General features: G+C 32.8%; 1 protein-coding gene across 1 annotated transcript; it reads left to right on the top strand.

Moving 5' to 3' along the window:
* The first annotated feature begins 62 nt into the window (after positions 1-62).
* LOC111696703 (tyrosine-protein phosphatase 99A) lies at positions 63-10555 on the top strand. The gene is made up of 7 exons (XM_023466409.1): positions 63-141; positions 2066-2156; positions 2431-2498; positions 5618-5949; positions 7054-7239; positions 9084-9202; positions 10070-10555. Exons 1-7 carry the CDS (start codon positions 74-76, stop codon positions 10172-10174), a joined length of 969 nt encoding a protein of 322 aa, XP_023322177.1. The 5' UTR covers positions 63-73; the 3' UTR covers positions 10175-10555.
* Positions 10556-15720: the final 5165 nt, after the last annotated feature.

Here is a 15720-nt window from a genome sequence, read left to right as displayed (position 1 = left end):
TTATTATTATTATTATCATTATTATTATTTACTATTATTATTATGATTAATATTTAGGAAGTCCCTAGTATACATGATTGTGGATACCTTAAATACTCAGCTAGAATCAAGAAATAATATAAACATTCCTGCCTACATCAGGTATAGATAGATAGATAGATAGATAGATAGATGTATTTTGGATTAATATTTATAAAGGAACATAATCGCCAGGGTCCTTCTAACCAACGCTGGTTGTTTTGAATTAGAAACTGTTTTGATAGCAGATATACATAATTAATTCACTTAACGAAACAGAAACAAATTCTGATGTTAAAAATAAAATAAAAAGAGAGGGTGGCAAAACAATAAGAGACGGAGTATAAAAAATAGATTTTCAAGGATAAGGGATGTGGAACTAAGCAAAAAAAGTTTTAAAAAAGATTTTAATAACAGAAAACCAGAAAAAAACTATTTTTTCTAACTTTTGAACAAAATTATGACACTACTGAATCCCGGATATTTACATTGCAACCCTGAAACCAGGGTCGTAATGTTAGATTGCAACCCTAGGGATGCAATCTAAATAATTGCGAATTTTTCTGCCAAGAAGTTGCGGGTTTTCATTTCTTAACATATTTTGTAAAGGATTGGAAAAATCTCCATAAAATTTGTTTAAAAGTTGAAAAAATTACACATCTCTTAATTCACGTGATGCAACAAGGATGCAATAAACATTGTTGGACCCAACCAAAGCATCCCTCGCTACGCTCGTGATGCTTATAATGACCCAATCAAGGTCTTGTAAAGTCTCGGCAATGTAATATTTCCACCATATGTTTATCGCATCCTTTGCCTCTCTGTAATGCAGAGATAAATAGTTATTATTTAAGCATCAAAAACATATATACATGTTACATATTTGCAAGCATATTTGCTATCTTTAACTGGATCTAATTCTGTACTGTCTAATGTCTATGTATCTGGAAACTGTACATGGATCTAATTATGTACTGCCTATGTATCTTGGATCTAATTCTGTACTGTCTAATGTCTTTGTATCTGGAAACTGTACATGGATCTAATTATGTACTGCCTATGTATCTGGGAAACAGTACACGGATCTAATTATGTGCTGCCTAAGTATCTGCAGAGTTGTACATTATTCTAATTATGTACTGTCTATGTATCTGGGAAAATGTACACGGATCTAATTATGTACTGCCTATGTTTTTCGGAAACTGTACACGAATCTTATTATGTACTGCTTAGGTAACTGGTAAACTGTACAGTGTACACGGATCTAATTATGTACTGCCTAGGATTTTGGTAAACTGTACAGTGTACACGGATCTAATTATGTACTGCCTAGGTATCTGGTAAACTGTACAGAGTACACGGATCTAATTATGTACTGCCTAGGTTTTTGGTAAACTGTACAGAGTACACGGATCTAATTATGTACCGCCTAGGTTTCTGGTAAACTGTACAGAGTACACGGATCTAAATATGTACTGCCTAGATATCTGGTAAACTGTACAGAGTACACGGATCTAATTATGTACTGCCTAGGTATCTGGTAAACTGTACAGTGTACACGGATCTAATTATGTACTGCCTAGGTATCTGGTATACTGTACAGAGTACACGGATCTAATTATGTACTGCCTAAATATCTGGTAAACTGTACAGAGTACACGGATCTAATTATGTACTGCCTAGGTATCTGGTAAACTGTACAGAGTACACGGATCTAATTATGTACTGCCTAGATATCTGGTAAACTGTACAGAGCACACGGATCTAATTATGCACGCAGCACCGCCTAGGTTTCTGGTAAACTGTACAGTGTACACGGATCTAATTATGTACTGCCTAGATATCTGGTAAACTGTACAGAGTACACGGATCTAATTATGTACTGCCTAGGTTTTTGGTAAACTGTACAGTGTACACGGATCTAATTATGTACTGCCTAGATATCTGGTAAACTGTACAGAGCACACGGATCTAATTATGCACGCAGCACCGCCTAGGTTTCTGGTAAACTGTACAGTGTACACGAATCTAATTATGTACTGCCTAGGTATCTGGGAAGCTGTACACGGATTGACGAGTTGACCTTTAGAGAGTTTATCCTCGTGTATGACGTCATGTGTTTGGCTGTTCAATCTAAGGCAAGCAAAACTATTGAGTAGAGGTCAAAACTTTTGAAGCATTCATTTTGTTTAAAACGTGCTCTGTTTGCCGGGTTCTTTTTCCTCCGGGGATTAATTTAAGTCTTTGGTAGAGTTTTTCTAATCTTTATTATAGTAGTACCTCAAATCATAAATTTACGCTGTGGATATCGATTTCAGTCAAAAATGCTCAGAGCATCCCAACCAAACGCCAGCTCGATATTCTGTCAGTATTAAAACAATTCCGACTAATGATGATGTTAATTATATTTAGGGCAGTAATATATCTACTAAACTGATAACACAAGTCTTGGAGGAACCTTTTATGGAGAAACAATTCAGGAATCCTTAACTCTCTTTAATATTTTCATATTTTAAATTTTATTATTAAGTAGGCTGTTTTAATTGGTTCACCCTTAACTAAACTTTCGGTGTGTATTGCAGAAATCTGAAGCACCCGGGTCGAATAAATTGTGGGTTTTAGTTGGAAGTGGGTTGACCCATGATTAGTAAATGAAAATTGTAACTAAACTAAATCAAATTTTGTTAGAGGCAAATTTTTTGTGGGTCACACGAGGTTCCACAAAAAATGTGGGCCCAATCGGTTCAGCCGTTTTGACGTTTATTGGATAAAAACAAACAGACAGACAGACAAGCAAAGTAAATAGAAGAAGGGAATACAAATATCTAATTTGATATTTATCAAGATTCTTTTTAGATCTTGAGTTGGTTCTCCAAAAATTATAATAATAATACTTATACACAAATATCTTCATAATGAGTTGTTCAAAATGTGATCCGACTATTTTTACAACTCGAACAGAAAAGGGTCTGATTTTTTGCATCAAACTTTTATATTACAATCAGTATTACTTTGCAACCTGCTGTAAAAGGCATTTAGCATTTTAAACTATAACATCTGCAAGTTTGAAAATAGGGATTTAGTAAAGTTTGATGCCATTGATCATTTTCTTTCTCCTCATCTTTAATTATCAGCTCCTTAGATTTTTTCCATTTTTTGAATGCTTCACGTCAAACTAAAGTAAAATGCACATTAGATTGTAATTTAATATGTTTTTATCATAACTTCATTAATTAAAGAACTATTGAGAAGATCAAAAATTTGATTTGATTTCATAATATATATAACCAAATAAACTGTCTTTTCTTCACATGTGTATAAAATAAGAACTAGAAGAGCAACGGAGTCACAAAATTGTAACAGTATTGACATTTGAATTGACCTTCTCCTCCTAGTTAGTTTACTGTGGCTCATAGTTTTTGTTGTTGTAAAATATCAATAATCGGAAAGATATTTTCAAGTCGTCTCCTATACCCTGTTTTCACCATACCATGTTGTACAATTATTGTTATTTATCCCCCCCCCCCCCTCCCCACCTGAATGTTTTCTCTTGTTTATTCATACAGAGTGTCTCTATAAAAAAGTTTATTTCAGCTGTTTCCCCTCCGGCTACTACAGATCTTTTTTACCAAGAATTTTTTCTGTAAAGGAAAATATAAGATTAATTGAACAATCTGCATGTTTTGTAAAAGCAAATTAACTAAATTGCGCATTTAAGTGAGAGAATTTAGAATTTAGAATAGGTAAAATAAAAGAATTTGAGATTTTTAAAAATCTTTGGAAAATACACCGATTTTCGAATATTAGGTTAAAACTGAATTTTAAAGCAACATGTTTTATCGACGACCTATCCATGGACATTGTACCTTCAAGAAACACTTTCAGTACAAACAACGTAAACATACTTTTTTCAGAGACACCCTGTTTTATGCTGGGCTCTGTGTTTACTTAGCAATTACAATGAATGTTTGAAGAATGCGAGGAAAATAATACTTCTATCCTTGTTTAAACATGTTTAGAAGTGTAAACCAGGATTTTATATTGTTATTTTATTACGTACATCAGAGTGTGAAACAATACTTCAGAGACGACTGTATACATTCTTTAAAGGAATTGAGTCTTTGCCACAAACTAAAATTTTCCTATCGTTTTAACTTTGCAACCCAATGTCGTAGACCTTAGATATTTCAAACTATGAATTCTGGTAGATCAAATAATTTGAGTTTGAAATATCAAAGTTTTACACTATCCAGTTGCAGAGATTTTGGGTTTAACAAATCTGAGTTTGTGTCAAAAACTCATTTCCTTTGTTATTATTATTTATATTTCATAAGAATTTAGTTAAAAGTTTCAAGTGCAATCATAAAAGTGTCCTGTTTTTGGGGCCACCTTGTACTTGTCTGTATTTTATAACTAAACCTGGGTTAAGTTTTAAACATCGTTTAAACTTTTATTCCACCATTTTGCTTGTAATACAAAATATGCTTGAAAACTTGGTTACTTTATTAATATCCGGAGAGTAAGAATATAGAGAATATAATTGGTACTGGCTCGACCGTGCCCGTAGTACAGGGTTACAAAACAAAAAATATACTTTAGGGAATGTACAGCATACTGTGATTTTGCCAGCCTGCATTTGTTGCAAAAATCAGGCTGGGTCGACTCTACACTATGTAGCCAGACTGGATTGTACGACGCCCCCTCTAAATCCCATGTTTATGTCTAAATATGACAAATGATAATAATTGGAAAGCTCTAATGCTCTGGAAAGCTTAAATGCTCTACTTTAAGAATCCGCAAAAAAATACAGTTATATAGTAAAAATTGCAGTAAAAAATGTCCAAAATATGATAAAATATACATTTTTGAAAAGCCCTTGACCAATGACCATGCCATTTCAAATATGCAAAATAAATTACAAAATTTTAAATAACCTGATGTGTAATTAAGAAAAACTAAAAATGTTAACATTTCATTTGACAGGTTGTATGCAACAAATTTGCAAATATTTCTTTGCAAATATTTCTTTGTGAAATGTGTTTCCTTATGTTATAGGCTTTCCAAAAAGCTAAACATTCTCAAAATCTGACAACTGAAAATGGTTTAAAACAATTATTTTGTTTAAGTTACTACATCCTCAGACCTATACTTTTTGTGTTATGAAAAAAAATTAAAGGGGGGCGGTCAAATTAACCCCTCACCCAGCAGGAATAGGGTTAAAGGACTAGAAATTCTTCTAGTACAACCTCTCACATTAGGCTCACTAGAAGGAGATTTATTTGTTGTACTGAACCGTTTTCCTGTCTTAATAGGCTGTATCTATACTGTACAACTTGCTCTAGCTGGCTGAAAGTCAGTGTGGTACTTGACATGAACCGTAGGATTAGTGCCTTTATATTGCTATGTTTAAAAAGTGTTAAGTCTTCATTACAGTCTCATCCTTCGTAGGTAACATGCAGTACCAATTGTGGTGTGTAAACACAAGCACAGAACACTATTGGGTACATTAACACAGACACGGTTTTGTATTTACAAACAGACATTGCATTAAAATGTAATTGCCTGTTAAACACATGAGAGTTATGGTTGTACTGTACAGTGTATGTACTGAAGTACCCGGTATTGTACTACAGTACACGGCAGCACTATCTCCTGTACACCAAGACCGCAACAACAGCCTGGACTATGTGTGCGTGGACTGGAGTAGGGTGGTCCTGGACCCTGTGGTTGAGGGTGTGGACTATATAAACGCCTCCTGGACTCCTGGGTACTCGGGTCCAACAGATTTTATTATATCCCAGCACCCAGTACCCAATACACTACATCAGTTCTGGAGTATGGTTTGGCAGACAGGAACCAAGATTATTGTTTGTTTATCAGTTATTCCTCATCAATTCTGGCCGGTCATGCAAGTACCTCTCATTCTTCCAGGTACATTTCAATTCTTAAAGGGACTGTAAGCTTAATATCAAGTGACCCTCTTTGACAAGATGGCAATGCCCGATTTGTAACGATTTTCAATGATATGCACATTTCTACACTTAAACGAAAGTAAAATTTATCTTAAATTAAACTACAGCATAATTTATAACATGTTGTTTTAAATACTTATTTATATAATTTTTATACCTAACCTAAGTTTAACTCTCTCAATGTAGTTGTAAAATAAAAAAGCGCGAGTAGAGTTGCATGATTAGGAATTGTTTCTTTTTAAGGTATTAGCCCGGTTTTGCCCATGGAATTTTATAACCATACTGGGTGAAGGAAGGCGAGGTATGAAGTATTTGAGCCAAAAACTTTTCTTTTTCGAAAGGGCTCGAGACTTTTTTGATGAGAAAAACCAGAGCGTAGCGAAAAAGAAAGTGGAGAACCCTCGAGAAAAAGAAATGTTTTTAGCGAAAATACTTTACGACCCCTTCCTTCAACTAGTAGGGTTTCAGATAAAGTTTTGCCCTGGAAAGAAAGAAGTATGAATTCAGATAATGTTAACACTATCAAAATAAATAAATACACAAACATGGCGCGTCAATTATATAACATTTAATATAAAGTTTAAACTTTTAAAAAGTACATATTAAAGAAAATCTCAAATATTAATGCTGGAAGATGATCATTCAAAAGAATGCGGTAACTTCATAGCAAAAAATCGCAAATATTGAAAGATGTACTCAACTCTTCTTGGAATATATGGGTTTCAGGATATGTTCACCATAGCTTAAAAAGAGGCCACCCAGGGCATAAAATTACTAGCCATGAAGTGCTAAGTGTTGCCCATGGAATTTGAAATTACTAGCCATGAAGTGCCAGGTATTGCTCATGGAAATTTAAATTAACCGCCATGAAGTGTGATGCACATGGAATTTTAAATCAACAGCCATGAAGTGCCAGGTGTTGCCCATGGAATTTCTAATTACTAGCCATGAATTGCCCGGTGTTGCCCATAGAATTTTAAATTACAAGCCATGAAGTGCCAGGTTTTGCTCTTGGAATTTTAGGAGCACTTTGAAATAAGAAAAAATCACTTTATATGTTTAGGACTTCGAGTGTGGTTGGATAGTGAGGGAAGTCTAGGGGGGTACCGGTCAACCCAGCTTGTACTGCAGTGCGGTGACGTCACTACCTCTGTACAGCTGATCTCGTGTCCTAACTGGCCGCATCAGAGTGTTCCTGTCTCTAACTGTGTACACCTAGTGGATTGTGTAAACAAACAGCTGACTTCAGGTAGGTTTAGGCCTTAGGGTTGGCAATTGTTTTTTAAAACAATGGCAGTTTTGGAAAGGAACTGAATCCTTGCCACAAACTCTGACTTAAACTCCCTATATCTTTTCAACGCTAGACCGAATTTACTGAACTACTTCCTGCCGGTTCAAATATGGAATCACTGATTCAAATTTAAAGAATTTTAATCAGTGATATAAGATATAAACCAGCAGTATGTAGTTATTTGACCTCTCCAATTAATTAAATTTTCTCATGTCGTAGACCTGATTTTTTTACTATGAAATATGTTAGCTCAAATTGTCATATTTTAAAAGTTAACAGATTTTAAAAATGAATCTTCAAAAATTATTTGATATAATATGTGCACGATAAAAAAAAGAGCTAATTACAACTTACAAGCCTGCACTATTAAAAATGTTTATAATTTGTGGATTAAACTTTTTTGCACATAATGTTTCAACATTATTTATTTAACTAGACAAGTTCAACTTTAAAGATTTCATTCAGGAAAAAAAGTATAAAATTTGGTTAAATATGAGTTTTTAAAGGCGAATCAGCAGTTTCAAATACAAAACATGCATTTGTTCTATTGCATTGTGTAAATTTTAAAAATCTATTCAGTTAAAATTGTGCTATTTTTCAAAATTCAAATATATTGTAGTAAAAACTGTACATGACAAAAAAATTAATGGTGGCATAGGCTTACGGCGAAAAATAACCGCTTTTGATCGCCACTAATCTTACTTCTATATGTTGCGTCTTTAAGGAGAAAATTGCTAAAAACGACTCATGCTGAAAAACCTAGCGTCCATACAAATTCAGAAAATTGCAATATACGAATCGTATCGTAAAAAAAATCAATTTAATTCCAAACAAATCATTTAGATATTAAAACCTAAAGACATCGATTATTTTTCGACACATTCGTATATATAGTTAATAATTCATAATTTGTGTTATTTGTTTTTTATACAATGCACAATTAAAACGATTTTTTCCCGCTAGGTGTCTCTGCCACGTATAATCATTCAAAACATTGAGAGGAGAGACATCTGGCCGCCAACTTTTTCGACATTTTAAGTGCATTGGATACAAATAAAAAATATTATGAAATATTAACTATATAGGAATGCGTCGAAAAATAATTGATGAGTATAAGTTGTAATATCTGAATGATTTGTTAGAAATTAAATTGATGTTTTACGATCCGAGTCGTATTTTGCAACTTTCTGTCTGATCTTTATGGAAGCTACGTTCATTATAAGTCGTTTTTAACAATTTTATCCTTATAGATGCAACAGATAAAAGTAAGATTAGTAGCGATCAAAAGCGATTATTTTTCGCCGTAAGCCTATACACTCTTACATTTTTCGCGAACACTCCCTTTAATTTAATCCATTTGTAAAAATACTTATACCCCCCCCCCATACTGCGGTTAAGCGTTCTTTTGCAAAGTTTTGAATAATATTTATTAATGAGGGTATTTACATTCACCATAAATAGATAAATATTTCAGAAAGATGCAAGGCATATGCTTAATATATTAAGCCATTTTTATAAACTTTGGAAAACTCTAGGGGAATGTTAAAAGAATAGAGAAACCCCGTCTAGTGTTTACAATAAAACGGATGTTTACATGACAAAACTCGGGAAAAGGCTCCAAAAAAATGACGTACGTGATTCAATTATATGCAATTCTAAGATTGAATTCTTTTAAAGAATTTAGGCTGTTTAAATTACATTTATAATTTCTACACCAAAACCAAACTCCAAATTTTGTCTTTACACAGAAAAAGAAACACATGGAAATTTCATTCAAAGAACTTAATTGTTATATTTTTCAGGACCTGTTCTTGTAGTAGACAGCTATGGAGCTACGGAGGCGGCCATCTTTGTAACCCTTTCCAGTCTAGTGAGGCAGATGGATACAGAGTCAGCTGTTGACTTATTTTACTGGTTCAAGGACAGGATTAGCAGTTCAAACTAAATAATTTTCCCGCAAAGGAATTGAGTCTTTGCCACAACCTCTAATTTTCTAATCCCAATATCAATTGCAACCCAATGTCGTAGACGACCTTTAATATTTCAAACCATAAATTCTGTTAGATTAAATAATCTAACTTTGACATATGAAAGGTTTTCATCATCAGGTTGCAAAGATATAGGGATTCGAAAATTCGATTTTGTGGCAAATACTCAATTTCTTTTTATCTTAAGCATTAAATAAGCCTTTAGCAAGATAGAATTTAAATGTTTATGCAAAATTATTATGAAAAGATTGTATTTCAGTTACAGTAACGTACAGGAAATTGAATAGAAACTACATTTTATTCTCAACAAATGTAATTACAAATACAAAACTGTATCAAAAGAAACTCTAACACCTCCAGCTAAATAATAAATCGTTCATAAATTTAAGAAAATTGAAACTTTGAATTTTCTTCATATTATAAAAGACTTTTCTTATTGATTGAAAAATCCGCAAGAAAATAAAAAAATGACCATTAATCAAATTTAAGTTTTTATGTCATTTCATAGTTTTGAATGGGTTTCAAGGCTCTTCATATTTAAACCCTGAGGTAAAAGTTAATTAATTTTGTTCAATTTGAACCTGAATCCACCTATGGATTAAGCTGATGGTAAAAGTTACTCAATCTTGTGCATATTGACCCACCGTTTTAGATATAAAGGGATCAGGATCTCTAAAAAACGTTTTTAACCAACGAGAACGCTACAACTGCTGAGAATAATTCATAAAATTCCATATCTGGGTTAAGTGATGTATTGCCAACTTTGAATGTAAATTTGTTTAAACTGTTACTTGATTCAGGCAGTGCATCTGAGTAGACCTGGAGTCTGGATCTCACCAGACAATCTATTCTTCCTCTATAGAGTACTAGCAGAGCTATGCAGTATCAATCCAGGCAGAAAATAGGACAGGAAGTGAATCCTACAACAAGGCAGGAAATAGGACAGGAAGTGAATCCTACAACAAGACAGGAAATAGGACAGGAAGTGAATCCTACAACAAGGCAGGAAATAGCACAGGAAGTGAATCCAACAACATAATGAAGAAATAAGACAGGAAGTGAATCTTACAAAAAAGGCAGAAAATAAAACAGGAATTAAATTCATCATCAAAATATAACATGAAGAGGATCCAACTTCAAGACAGGAAATATGACAGGAAGTAAATCCTTCTACATGGTAGGAAATCCAACCACAAAAAGAATGAAGTGAAAAAAAGAAAAACATTTGAAAAATAACAGAGGCAATCATTTGAATTAAATCTTGACAATAAATTAGTTATAAAACCCTTTTTTTACACCATTCTTAAGCTCTTGTCGACTTTTTAATATTTATTTCTAGATGAAGAAATCTATATTCATGTCTGCTATTCTCTTGTCGACTTTTTAATATTTATTTCTAGATGAAGAAATCAAAGATATCTTTTAAAAGAACATAGTTTTTCATGGCTTCTCAAATTTCTGAACCATGCATTCCTTTCAGAAAAAAGCATCAATAGAAACTAACTTTAACCCTAAAAAGGTAAAGGGGGAAGAGGGGGGGGGGGGTAAATGAAGCATGCTTTTAAAATATATTTTTGACTACTTCAACTGGAATAGGTTTTTTTAATCCTCAACCTGTTTACCCTTTGTTCGTATAACAAATCAGGAAATAATCCACTAAATCGCTTTAGTTGAGAGGCGAGTGCTTCAAAAAGAGAAAAAATTAAATGGAAGGGTTTCTAAAAGCTTGAGGCCTAAGCCAGTTTAGTGTTAAGCTGATTTCAGAATTCTTAGAGTGCATTTATTTGGTTTTTTTATTAGATTTCAATGGAAATAAGATTAAGCACACAAATACAGATTAAAAAAAATCTATAATTTGTTTAAAACCATCTCTCCCCCCCCCCTGTCCCATTTAAGTTATAATCTTGTAGGTGTACTTTTTTGCACTACACTGCACCATCAATTGTACAAAGTTATGTACTGTCTAAGTTTATATTGTCATTTTCTTGTACATAAATATCTAAAATTGTTTTAAAAAATCACAAAAAAAAGACTTTTTTGAAGTTTAGAATTTTGATAAATGTAATAAATATTTTTACCAATTCAGAAAAAAATGTAATTTCTAAAAACAAAAGATATTTCTACAAACATTTTACAATCTTTGTAAATTTTATCTTAAACAAAATAGATTCTAGTACAATAGATGGCAACGTAGAATTTGTACACTCTCAGTACAGTTGTATTCTGACGTCACAAGTGTCAATTCAGTTTTTGTGTCAGACAAAATTATCAATAATAGTGGTAATTTTAGAATACAGTGCTTATCTTAAAGTAAAATAAGTGCAATTTTATGTGCTCTTTAGTTTCTGTGAGAAAATTTCGTTTTCCTTGTTATATATGACACTTGTGACGTTTTGTATAATTGGTCCATTTCTCTGTTGCCACCTATTGTACTTGTCTTTAACTATTATCTATTGTATTTACAATTACAAATACCGGTAACATTTGTGTAACTATTTCATAATGTGATTTCATTAAAAAATAAAAATAAAGTTCTGAAGTTCTGGTTGAAAAAAAAATGTGAAAATGTTGAGAAATATGTTCTAGAGAAAATAAAGATATTACAACAATAGAAAATGTTTTATCAGCGAAAAATTGAATTCATTTAGACATTTATCTTTCTGCAGTATTTTCTTATTTTTTATATTTGTAAGTTGAACAAGCATAATTGTGTATCTTGTTCTAATTTTTGAAATCAGGGATGAGTTTATGCGAAGGAGATGACCTTTGTAAGAAAGATGGACAACGCCAGACTTTCCAGACAGTACTCCAAACTGAAGTTTGCAGATCTATCTCTTGGACAGCTTCGGAAGAACCAAGAAAATCAGTCTCATGTCCATGTATACTTATTTTCTGTTTAATTAAGTAAGAATAAGTAAATTTTTTTAGATGATACTTTAATAAATCTAAGTATTTTGAGTTTTCGAGTTTGGGGAAGGAATTCAAAAAAAAATTTAGAGGGGGGGGGAAAAAGAATCAAAAATATGGAATTATATACACCCCTGTCTCTTTCTTGTAATTAGCTTTGTATTGCCTTGTGAACCTGCGAGCATGATTTGTAAGTTTGTACGTACCATTAAGATGCTCGTTAAGATTTCGGTGAATTTTCTGTTTTAAAATTGGGCTTGTGAAATTCTTCAAAATCAATATTTTTACAAAGATGTTTTCAAATTTTTGGTCGAAATTTGAGTAATCGACCATAAAACTGTAAAATAGAAGGATTACGTTTAAGCAATCTTATAAATAATTCATGTTGATATGAAGAAAATAGTTTTACTAGTTTAGTCATTTGAAAATAAAAAATTTAAAGGGACTGTAAACGTCATTTCTGGTGGTCCTCTATGCCCAATTCACAACGATACCTATGAAACCGTTCTCTGATCAATGATATGGAAAATATTGTCATTTTTCTTGGTGTTAAAGAATTTTTAATTCTGATGATTTCTTTATGTTTACTGCAGTTGATATTGATGTCTATAGTTCTAGCGTTTAAAACGAAATTTTCTTTGAACGAAATTCGCAAAAATGACGACACTCTTCAAATGTATACGCAAGCGCCGCGATATAATTGGATGCCGCAATAGTTTTCCAGAGAATCATGATTGATTGATAACAAATGATTTCACGTGTTTAAATATGTATCTGGTCGATTTAGTTGAGTTTAGTAGTTAGCACTAATTTAAGATTCATGATTGATGAATGGCATTTCAACTAAAACTTTTCCTGCTTTAGCTTTTAACTTTTTCTTTTTTATATCTTTTCACCCTCAATAATTTTATAGAGGGTCTAAAAGAAAAAAAGAAAAGAAAATTTTCTTATTTTTATTTTCTTCGCATTAACTTTTTCTTATCAGACCCTCCTCTCTCCTTGGATATCCCAGTAATACAATAATACAAGATTACACACATCAAAGAAAATATATTGAAAAACATTTGCTGTCTTTGGTTGCAGAACTGTACAGTAGGTTTTAACCAAACTAGTTCTTGTGTAGTTCAATGGGTTGGAACATATTTTTAGTTACTGTGCAGTACAGAGTGGGTTGGAACCAAACTAGTTACTGTGTAGTTCAGTGGGTTGAAACCTAACTAGTTCATGTGTAGTTCAGTGGGTTGAAACCTAACTAGTTACTGTGTAGTTCAGTGGGTTGAAACCTACTAGTTAATGTGTAGTTCAGTGGGTTGAAACATAACTAGTTACTGTGTAGTTCAATGGGTTGAAACCTAACTAGTTAATGTGTAGTTCAGTGGGTTGAAACATAACTAGTTCCTGTGCAGTTCAGTGGATTGGAACCTAACTAGTTACTGTGCAGATCAGTGGGTTGATACCCAACTATTAACTGTGCAGTACAGTGAGTTGGAACCAAACTAGTTCCTGTGCAGTACAGTGGGTTGGAACCTAACTAGTTACTGTGCAGATCAGTGGGTTGAAACCCAACTAGTTACTGTGCAGTACAGTGAGTTGGAACCAAACTAGTTCCTGTGCAGTACAGTGGGTTGGAACCTAACTAGTTCCTGTGCAGTACAGTGGGTTGGAACCTAACTATAGTTCCTGTGCATTGCAGTGAGCGGGAACCTAACTATAGTTCCTGTGCAGTACAGTGGGTTGGAACCTAACTAGTTACTGTGTAGTTCAGTTGGTTGGAACCTAACTAGTTCCTGTGCAGTTGCAGTGAGCTGGAACCTATCTATAGTTCCTGTGCAGTACAGTGGGTTGGAACCTAACTATAGTTCCTGTGCAGTACAGTGGGTTGGAACCTATTTTTAGTTCCTGTGCAGTACAGTGAGCTGAAACCAAACTAGTTACTGTAAAGTACAGTGGGTTAGAGCCTAACTAATACCTGTGGAGTATAGTGAGTTGGAATTTAACAAGCTCCTGTGCAGTACACTATACAATGGGTTAAAAGCTTTAAATCAACTTTAACAATATTGTTGTTACTATTAAAGACATACAAATAATTAAACAATTTTACTGTAGAAGCTGATGTTTTATACCTTGAGGGTAAATAAGTATCTAAAATTGTTCCTATGTTTGATTCTTGATTAAAATTGATATGCATTATGCAGTGCACAGGGTCACTGTCATTTAAAATTTGCAAGCTCTCAAGCAAGAATCGATGAGAATTTTATCAATTACTTCTTTCAAACCAAAGCTAACAGCAAGGGCTTTACAGTGCTAAAATGTACATGTAAAGGGCTACAGAAAAGCAAAAGTGAGTTAGAGCGGTGAAATCAAAGCCCAAGGCGTTGTGACACTTCAAAGTCGACACTGTCTTAAAAATTAATGAAATTTCTTATAATCATCCTGAATCTATGAGTATTTTGGGTGGGACTTCACATGTCCCAGGGAAGGTTAATGGATGATAAAAATTTTAAAATTATTTTCTAGAATAAAATTCGATTTACATCAAATTTTGAAAATCCAAGAAATTTGTTTTTAAAATCCGCAAAATTTTGTTGCTTTTTGTTTTGTATGCAAAGAGAAAATATTCACAGTTGAAATAGAAGATTACAACTAATTACAACAAAGTTCATCCTGTCTTTTTCAAAACATATTGATTCCTCATTCAAAGCATATATTCAAAAATAGCGGTAGATACCTCGCACACATTATTATTACAAATGTATAGCCGAACAAAAAAGTAGTAAATGCCAAATAAAAGATTGTTCCATTTAAATGTTTAAAGAAGGTTTCAAAGAAATATTGGACTTTTACCCAGGACCTTTTATTTACCGTGCTGTATACAATTAGACAGTGAATTAAACTGTTCTTTGGGGAGTTTAAATAATATATTTCCAATTAGTTTATTTCCTTTAGCAATTAAGGTTTTTTAGCACTTCCTTTCTAATAAAACCAAAAATATTTTGCATCGTTTATCTTGAACGTTTGATCTCGATATTCAATGTGGGGATCATAAAATAAAGAAATGATACTTCAACTAATATTTTATCTTCCTGATATGATATTAAAATATCCGTAGGCCTGGATAAGATGTTAGGTCAATGCTTGATCTAAAGATTCACACAATTTCATTATTCAGAAAATATTTATATTTTATCTTTTCAACTTATCTAGATGCCACTTTTTAAAAAACATTTTTATTTGATTAAAAAGATAAAATAGAGAAAGTGTTTAAATAATGCCGAGATCAATGAACTTTTTTAATTTTCTGAAATAAAGTTTTGGACATCAATAAAGTTTGCAGGACTAGAGCAGGATTATAGAGATTTAGAGATTCTTTAGTTGCTAGATGTATTAAACATTTCTACATTTAAAAGTCTGGCATTTGTTTGTGTTTGTGTCTGGTATTTTGTATATCTTCATGTCTGATATTAAGTAATATCTTCATGTTTGGCCTTATGTAAATATTCATGTCCGGTTTTGTGTATATCTTCATGTCTGGTATTGTGTGTAT

Source organism: Eurytemora carolleeae, unplaced genomic scaffold (assembly GCF_000591075.1).
Source record: "Eurytemora carolleeae unplaced genomic scaffold, Eaff_2.0 scaffold225, whole genome shotgun sequence".
In the NCBI taxonomy this organism is placed as follows: domain Eukaryota; kingdom Metazoa; phylum Arthropoda; class Copepoda; order Calanoida; family Temoridae; genus Eurytemora; species Eurytemora carolleeae.
This window is presented reverse-complemented; position numbering and strand designations above follow the sequence as displayed.

Bases quoted from the DNA above. Each gene is read 5' to 3' on its own strand.
- LOC111696703 (XM_023466409.1), top strand. From the start codon at position 74: ATGATTGTGGATACCTTAAATACTCAGCTAGAATCAAGAAATAATATA. The intron at 2,157-2,430 runs GCAAGCAAAACT...AATTATATTTAG, and splicing joins GTTTGGCTGTTCAATCTAAG to GGCAGTAATATATCTACTAA. The intron at 7,240-9,083 runs GTAGGTTTAGGC...TATATTTTTCAG, and splicing joins AAACAAACAGCTGACTTCAG to GACCTGTTCTTGTAGTAGAC.